At 50.8% G+C, this 9,274-nt stretch overlaps 1 protein-coding gene across 1 annotated transcript in view; it reads right to left on the reverse strand.

Annotated features, from left to right (window-relative positions):
- WDR25 (WD repeat domain 25) overlaps positions 1-9,274 on the reverse strand; it is a 134,743-nt gene that overhangs the window by 2,468 nt on the left and 123,001 nt on the right. Inside the window, exon 6 of the mRNA XM_006103115.3 lies at positions 620-790. Coding sequence (XP_006103177.2) covers positions 620-790 — 171 coding nt within the window. The remainder of the gene's footprint in view (positions 1-619; positions 791-9,274) is intronic.

Here is a 9,274-nt window from a genome sequence, read left to right on the forward strand (position 1 = left end):
ATAGGTAATGCATTTATGAAGCAGTCCCTGTACGTGCGCAGTCATGTCTAGACCCTTAATAAGTGTTCTTTAAATTCTCAAAACCACTCTATGAGGCAAGTAATATTCTCATCCTCAATTTGCTAAGAGGACAATGAGAATCCAAACGGCTAAGTAATGGGCCCAGGCCCCCGTTTGTCGGTGGTGGATCCAGGACCATCATTCAGGTGGTCTAACTCGAGTTTCTCTGCTTGAACTCCTGAGTCACAGCTCCTGCCAAAGCCACTCAGCAAAGGGGGACGGAGTTCCATGGCTGGCTGGGGTGGCCGAGAAAGGGTAGGGGTATCTCGAGCTGCTCGGCCGTCTACCAGTCCATCTGTACTGGCTGCCCTTCCACACCCTCACCCTGTGGGGTGGCTATACAGAGCGGGGACGAGTGGGAGGACAGTTAGGGAGATACTGTCATATGGAGCCAGTGGACTTACACTCGCCTTCCCCTGCCCGAGAAATTTCAGGCAGCCAATCTGTCTGCAAAGATCCTGCCTACTGAACCGTCTCCCACAGGAAGTGATCTGGGACCCCAGACAACCGAGGGCTACACGGGGCTGAAGCAGAAAGCAACGCCAATAGGGTTTCTCACATGGAAGATCTGGTTGGAGATTTTGGCGGAGCTCCGGAAATCCCAGGCGATGATGGTACGATCGGCAGAGTCCCGGCTCGAAGCATCTGTGCTGCTCAGAAACTCAGAGCCTTCCTGGAGGAAGAGGATGTCCAAGGTCTGCTGGATGGTCGCCTTGTAGCTTCTCACCACCTGCAAGAGTGGGCGCCTGTCAGGCTGGTGGGCACAGGAGCACTGGGCAGGCCTCCGCAGGGAGTCAGAGGGCAGGGGCTCAGGGAAGGCCGTGTGGGACAGTGATGGCGAACCTTTTGAGCTCAGCGTGTCAGCATTTTGAAAAACCCTAACTTAACTCTGGTGCCGTGTCACATATAGAAATTTTTGATATTTGCAACCATAGTAAAACAAAGGTTTATATTTTTGATATTTATTTTATATATTTAAATGCCATTTAACAAAGAAAAATCAACCAAAAAAATGAGTTTGCGTGTCACCTCTGACACGCGTGTCATAGGTTCGCCATCACTGGTGTGGGACAAGGTGCCCAGCTGAGCAGCCCGAGCTGTGGAGTTGGGGGCTGCTGCAGGGAGACCTGGGGCCCTCGGATTCCACCAGGAAAATGTCTGTCTGCGCAGGACCTACCCACACCTCCCACAGCCTTGCCTGATAGCGCCTCCTCGTGGAGAGTCCCCCTCCCACACTCACCCCACGCCCATTGCTGCGGGGCCCGGGGAGGTGTGATGATCCCTGGTCAGACTGGTCCCCTAGAGAGCGACAAGCTGAGGGAAGGGCCTGCGCCCAGCCAAGGGCACCCAAGGGGCATCAGGGATGTCCATCAACCTGGAGCCATTCTTGCTTCTGAAGACAGCACACAATTCAAGTTCACAAAGTCCCAGCCTATTGCCCTGGAGTAGAAGCTGTGTTGCTGGCAGTGAAAGTTCTTGGAGACCATAAAGCCAGAACCATTGTGCAGGTTAGCTTAGACATTGGGGAGAGGGGGGTCAAGGCTCGGCTTTTTATTCCCATAACTAATTGTAGGGTGCAAGAGCGTAGCAGAGCTATCAGCAGTCTGATTTATTTATTTATTTATTTACTTACTTATTCATTCATTCATTTATTTACTCATTTATTTAGATCCTTGTTTCCCTTTATTTTTTTATATTAAATTGATTGGGGTGCCATTGGTCAACATGAACATACAGGTTTCAGGTGTGGGTTTCTATGTTATAAGGTCTGTATATTGCACCGTGTGCCCACCACCCAAAGTCACCATCTATTAGGACCCCCTTCTCCCCCCACCCCTTCCCTCTGGCAACCACCACACTGCTGTTTGTGTTCACGAGTTTCAGTTTTATATCCCACATATGAGTGAAGTCACATGGTTCTTAGCTTTTTCTGTCTGACTTCTTTCACTTAGCATAACATTCTCAAGGCCCATCCCTGTTGTTGCAAATGGCGCTGTTTCATCCTTTCTCATGGCTGAGTCGTATTCCACTGTGTGCCTGTATCACAGCTTCTGTATCCAGTCCTCTACTGCAGAGCACTTCGGTGGTTTCCCGTGTCTTTGGCCACCGTAAATACTGCTTCCATGAAATATAGGGGTGCATATATGTTCGTGAAGACATGTTTTTTGAGGTTTGGGGGTATATCCCCAGGAGAGGGATCGCTGGGTCATATGGTAGCTCTATTCTTAATTGTTTGAGGCATCGCCAGACTGCTTTCCATAGCGATTATACCAGTCTACCTGCCCACCAGCAGTGGATAGGGTTCCCTTTTTTCCCAAACTTCCCTGACACTTGTTATGGCTTGTCTTTGTTGATAATGGCCACTCTAACAGGTGTGAGGTGGTATCTCACTGTAGTTTTGATTTGCATTTCCCCGATTGCCAGTGGGGCTGAACATCTTTCCAATGTATCTGTTGGCTCTTCATCTGTCTTACTGGGAGAAGAGTGTTTTCAGGTCCTCTGCCCCTTTGTGATTGGCTTGGTTGCTTGTTTGGTGTTGAGTGTTATGAGTTCTTTATATATTTTGGAAATTAAACCTTTGTTAGAGCTACTGTTTGCAAATATCATCTCCCATCTGGTTGGCTGCCTCTTTGTTTTGGTGTCAGTTTCTTCTGCTGTGCAGCAGCTTTTTAGTTTTAGTCCCATTCATTTATTTTTGCCTTTGCTTCCTTTGCCTCTGGGGTCAAGTTCATAAAATGTTCTCTACGACCAAGGTCCATAAGTTTGGTATCTATATTTTCTTCTATGTCACTTATTGTATGGGTCTTCTATTTAGGTCTTTGGTCCATTTCGAATTAATTTTTGTACATGGGGACAAATTGCAATCCAGTTTCATTCCTTTGTATGTGGCTTTCCTGTTTTCCCAGCTCCATTTACTAAAGAGACTATCTTTACTCCATTGTGTGTGTCTGGCTCCTTTGTCGAAAATTATCTGTCCAGACCAGCTGGAGTGACTCAGTGGTTGAATGTCGACCTATGAACCAGGAGGTCATGGTTCAATTCCCGGACAGGGCACATGCCTGAGTTGTGGGCTCGATCCTCAGTGTGGGGCATGTAGGATGCAGCCGATCAATTATTCTCTCTCATCATTGATGTTTCTATCTCTCTCTCTCCCTCTCCCTTCCTCTCTAAAATCAATAATATATATATGAAAATTATCTCTCCATGTACTAGTACATTTGGTTTTAAAGCTGAGCTCTCTATTCTGTTCCACTGATCTGTGTCTGTTTCTCTGCCAATACCATTCTGTTTTGATTATCGTGGCTCTGTAGTATAATTTGAAGTCAGGTAGCTTGATACCTCTAGTTTTGTTCTTTTTTTCTCAGGATTACTTTGGCTATTCCGGATCTTTTGTGGTTCCATACAAATCTGATGATTTCTCATTCTATTTCTTTTAAAAATGACATTGGGGTTTTGATGGGGATTGCTTTAAACCTGTATATTGCTTTGCGTAATACGGCTATTTTAACTATGTTGATTCTTCCAATCCATGAACACAAGATATTTTTCCATTTTGTTGTGTCTTTTTCAATTTCTTTTAATAATGCTTTGTAATTTTCAGTATATAGGTCTTTCACATTCTTTGTTAAATTTATTCCTAGGCATTTTATTCTTTTGGTTACAATTTCAAAAGGAAATTTTTTTCCTGAAATTTTGTTGTTAGTATTCAGAAGGCAATAGATTTTTGCAAACTGATTTTGTATCCTGCAACTTGACTATATTTGTTTATTGTTTCTAATAGTTTTCTAGTGGAGTCTTTAGGGTTTTCTATATACAAAATTATGTCACCTTCAAAAAGTGACAGTTTGACATCTTACTTCCCTATTTGGATGCCTTTTATTTCTTTCTCTTGCCTTATTCCTCTGTCTAGGACTTCCAGCACTATGTTGAATTAGAGTGATGAGTGGACATCCTTGTTTTATTTCTGATCTTAGAGGGAAAATGTTGTTTTTCATCACTGAGTATATTAGCTGAGAGTTTATCATATATGGCCTTTATTATGTTGAGGTACTTTCCTCCTATTACTATTTTAGCGAGTGTTTTCATCATAAATGGATGTTGTATCTTATCAAATGCTTTTTCTGCATCTATTATAAGAGCATATCATTTTTATCCTTTCTTTTGTTAATGTGGCCTATTACATTGATTGATTTTCGTATGTTGAACCATCCTTGTGCCCCTGGAATAAACCCCACTCGATCGTGATGTATTATTTTTTGGATGTACTGTTGTATTTGATTTGCTAGTATTTTGTTTAGGATTTTTGCATTTGTATTCATCAGAGATATTGGTCTATAGTTTTCTTCTTTCGTGTTATCTTTGCCAGGTTTTGTATCAGGGATATACTGGCTTCATAGAATTTGTTAGGAAGTAGTGTCTCTTCTTCAATTTTCTGTAAGAGTTTGAGAAGAATAGGTTTTAAATCTTCTTTGAAATTTGGTAGATTTCACTAGTGAAGCCATCTGGTCCTGGATTTTTATTTTTGGGGAGGTTTTGGATGGTTGTTTCAATTTCCTCACTGCTGATCAGTCTATTTAGATTTTCCAATTCTTCATGTTTTAGTCTAGGAAGGTTAGATATTTTTAGGAGCCAATCCATTTCTTCTAGGTTATTGAATTTGGTGGCATATAGTCTTTCATAATATTGTAGTATGATCCTTTGTATATCTATGATGTAAAGACATTTTTCTATCTTAGCATCATCGCCAATATTCCAAAGCCTCCTGCCTCGTAAACTAATGTGATTAAGTATCCAGCAGTTGTTCTGCTTTCTTCAGAGCATTTTATCACCTCCACCTGCTGTTCTAAGACAACTGGTTTGGCAGCGACAGGTGCAGGACGGAGCCAGGGTGGGGCGGAGACTAACAAGAACCTCCACTTAACAAACTCACAAAAGATTCTACTTGGAACTGCAGTCAGGGCCCTTGCGCCTCTGGCCTGCCTGCCGCCCTGGGCGCCTATTCATCAGCTCCCAGGGCGCCACCATGCGGCCACCGCATGAACAGTTCACCCGAACCGCAGCCCAACGCTGAGCCATCTTGACAATTTTTTTAAAAAGTGGAGTTCACAGCCTCTCAAATGTTGCAGACTTTTCTATCCTCCTCTTTCCAATGTCCGTATGTCAAATTCCCATTAAATGCAGCACTCCATCAATCCAATTTAGACTGGGGGGGGGGGGGGGGAACGACTTGGAGACCCATTCTGCAGATGAGGAACGCTGAGGCTCAGAGAGATGCAGGGATTTGCCAAGACCACAGGGCCAGGAGTGGTGGAGCTTCTCCCAGCCCCAGCTGCTTCCCTGGGGCCCACACCCCAGTCTCCTGCCAGCTAATTCCTGCCTCGGTAAGTGTGGGGACACATTCCTGGGAGGGTGGGCGACAAATGACTGCTCTTCTCCGAGCCTCTTCAGAAGCAGCCCCCAGGCAGGGTGACTTCTGGGAGGGCCCCTGAAGCTGAGGGGTGGTCTGGGGCAGAAGAGAGGGCATCCCTGCTGCTCTCCCTCCCTCCCTCCCTAGGCCCGCAGGCCCACTTGCCTCCCTGGGGTCCTGAGCCCCCCAAGTGTGGGATGGGGGGAAAGCCGGGTCAGCCAGGAGGCACAGCGGCTGTGCTGCTGACCAGAGGCCCGCGCCTGCCCAGTCTGGGGCTGGGGCAGCGGCCTAGGACCTGGGAGGGTGTGGCGCCCCCAACATCTGCTCTGATGAGCCTGCACATCCTTCCCATCACAGGCAGTGCCACCCCAGGCGTGTTTAGAATCTACTCTGGAAGGAAGGACCCTGGAAGGAAGGAGGGGGAGGGAAGGGATGATGGGGAGGCCCCCTCACCTTGGCTCTTAAGTAACCTCTTTATTGGGTCTAAATCCATCCGCTCCTCCCATCCCCTGAGCCATCCCCGCCCCCAGACACCCCCTGCCTCCCTCGCCTGGGCCACCTGGGGCCTGCCCACCTTCCGCCCCCCTTTCCTGAAGCCTCTCTCACGGGCTCGGGCTCAGAGATGGCCGGGCAGCCGTCCTCGAGAGGCTAAGTGCGGCTGGACTCGTGTCCCTGGACATGGCTCGTGCACGGAGACGCTTCCCCCCTCCCCAGATGTGGGGGCAGCAGCAGCTCCGAGCCTCACCAGCCAGAGACAGGCCGTTCACGGGCACCCACACGCGCTGCGCAGGCAGGACTGGCCGCCCTTGGGGGCAGGGGTAGCCTTTGCACCTCAGCCCCTCGCCCCGCGGCAGTACCTCGGTCCCCAGTACCTCGGTCCCCAGGCGCCCCCTCGGGACACACACTGACCCAGGAGGGGGTGGAGGAGGAGAAGGGCCCCTGCCACTCACCCAGTGCCTGTTCAGTGCCGGCCACTGGCGGCGGGAGGGCCCAGAGAGAAGCGGGAGCCGGCCTCGCACATCGGCCCAGAGTTGCCGGGCGCCCACCCACACACCGCCCGCCGCCAAGCCCATCTTTCCCAGGAGAACGAGCCCACAGTTCCGGACGATTCCTGCGAAGGAGGGAAATGGCCCGATTCATGAGGCGCCATAAACTCCAAGGGCTGGGAACAAGGCGTGTGATGGGCGATCCCGCCAATGCGCCGCGGCGGCGGCTGCCCTGGGAAGCGATGGCCCGGAACGTGATTTACCGGCCCGCGGAGGAGCCGCTCGCGTGTCTCGTTGGTGGGTTTTATGGCAACTGTCATCACACCGACAGCTGGTGCGGCCGGCCCGGGGCTGGGGCGCTCCGGGCCTAACTAGCTGGATCCACGGGGAGCCTCCCAGACGCCCTGGGAACCGGCCTCGCTGGGAAGCACCTCCGGGGCCAAGGCCTAGGGCCGGGGAGAGGGGGAGGCTGGTCATGGCGCAGTCAGTGCTGATGAAAGCCACCTGATGCCCGAAAACCCGCCAGCTGCGTGCCCCCCACACACCTGATGGCTGGGCTCCGGGGTCCGCCCGAGGGCTCGCTTTCCCTTCCTTGGGGCGTGAGGTCGGGGTGCAGGCGAGGCGCGGGCCTGGCCGGGCGGCTAACACGTGTGCCCAGGGGAGCCCTTCCCTCTTGGGGTCTGGTCTCTGGCGCCTCTCGGCACTGCAGGCACCAGCTGCCCTCACCGCACCCAAAGCTGAAGGAAAGGCGAGGGGAGACACTGCTCTGGGCTCCCCGCCCCCTGCCCAGCACCAGGACTTGAGCCCCTGGGGACAGACATCTGTCCCACGCCTGGGGCGCCCCTGGCCAGCACGGGGCGGCACGCTGCAGGCATCGGCAGGGTGTGCTGAATGAGTATCTATCTGCATGAGGGATGCGTGGATACACAAACGGATGAATGAACAAAAGAACAACTTGAAAAGTAGTGAACGCAGCCTCTGGCTGCCAGCACTTGCTGGCACTTGGGGCTGAGGCAACGCCCACGGAGCTGCTGCCACCAGCTCCAGCAGGCGCCGGGGACGGCATTCATGCCCAGGGAGCGCCAATGGCTGGGACACGCAGTCACAGGCAAACTGATTCTCCAAGGAGCTCCGAGGCCACGGTGGGGCAGGAGGGGAGGGCAGAGTGACCGTGCTCCATGCCACATCCCTGGCAAGGCTAGCGGGGGCCTCGCCTTCCGCAGAGGAGGCAGATGCCGGGTACTAGAGCCTGGCGGCCTATTACTGGCTGCAGGGCCTCTCCGTGCTTCAGGCCCACATGTGAAGGTGGGGACAATGACAGGACCTCTGGCGTGGGAGTAACAGAGGTGGTAGGCTGGCTCGGTGGCCACCACGCACCAAGTGGCAGACGCTCATGGACCTTCCCTTCCCCCGCCGGCAGGAGCGAGTCCCCAGGATGCAGCCGAGAGTCCCTGGCAAATCCCTCCCCCCACCCCCCCACCCCCGATCTCAATTCCTTCTCCCTGAAAATGCACATGCTGGTCTCTTTCAAATGCGATGCCAGGGGTCTCTGCATCGGCAGGGTGTACTGAATGAATATCTGCACCAGGGGATGAGTGGATACACAAATGGGGGTCAGGCACATGACTTGTCCTCCACCATGTGCCTGACCTGCAGCCCCCCTCTGAAGGGACCAGTCTCGAAGCAACGCTGGCAAACTGGAGGAGTGGGTAAGGACCCCTTTCTGCTGCTTCAATTCACACAGGGAAAGTGGCCAAACACAGAACAGTGTGCACGGAGAGTGTGCTGTGAGTAAATGTGAAAAGGGCCAGAACTTTAAAAAGACACTACAAAAACATGAGAAGAAAAGATGACTGACTTTTCCACAGTCTGGGATTGGAGAAACCTTCCTGGCTAGGACTCCAGGGCCAGAAGCAGTAAGATGAAAGATGGGTAGATTTACCTACAGGAAAACCATCATCATCATCATCACCACCATCATCATCATCACTGTGGCGTGCCATAAAAACAAGGAAACAAATAAGTAGAGTAAAAAAGACAAATGGGAGAAATATTTGCAACTTATATTAGAAGCAACGGTCACTATCCCTAAATACAGTTTCTAAAAACACATGAAAGTGACCAAGAGTTCCACAAAAAAGTGAGCAAGAAAAGTGAACAGACAGGTCAATAAAAGGAAATGTAGTTGGTCCTTTGCCCCTGCTCATTGGAAATGACCATTTAAATGACACAAAGATATCATTCCTCACCTATCAAATCAGCAAACTCCAAACGTTCGGCCACACTCCTCGTTAGGTGGCCGTGGGCATTAGTGAGAGAAGTGCGAGTGGTGCGATCCCTGTGCAGAGAACCGGGGCCACCGACACAGTGGCACGTGACTCGTCCTCCGCCCCCTGCCTGACCTGCAGTCCCCCGCAGGGACCAGTCCCGAAGCAACGCTGGCCAAACTCCCACGACTTTAAGAATAAAAAAATTAGAGGAACCGAAATAAACACCAGGAAGGAACCGGTTAAATGCGGAATGCGCACCTCCCTGCCTGCTGTGGGGTGACCTCCAGACTCGCTGCTCAGGGACAAAAGCAACGTGGGAGAAAAGCAGGTGGGAGGTACGTGGGAGAAAAGCAGGTGGGAGGTAACCAGAAGAGACGCTATGAATATATGTATGTGTTTGCTTACATTGAAAACAGTAGGAAGATAAATCAGAAAGTAAGTAAAGGAATAAGTCAGCCTCTAGACTCTAGAGCAGTGGTTCTCAACCTTCCTCATGCCGCGACCCTTTAATACAGTTCCTCACGTTGTGGTGACCCCCAATGTCATTGTTA

Source organism: Myotis lucifugus, unplaced genomic scaffold (assembly GCF_000147115.1).
Source record: "Myotis lucifugus unplaced genomic scaffold, Myoluc2.0 scaffold_464, whole genome shotgun sequence".
NCBI lineage: Eukaryota > Metazoa > Chordata > Mammalia > Chiroptera > Vespertilionidae > Myotis > Myotis lucifugus.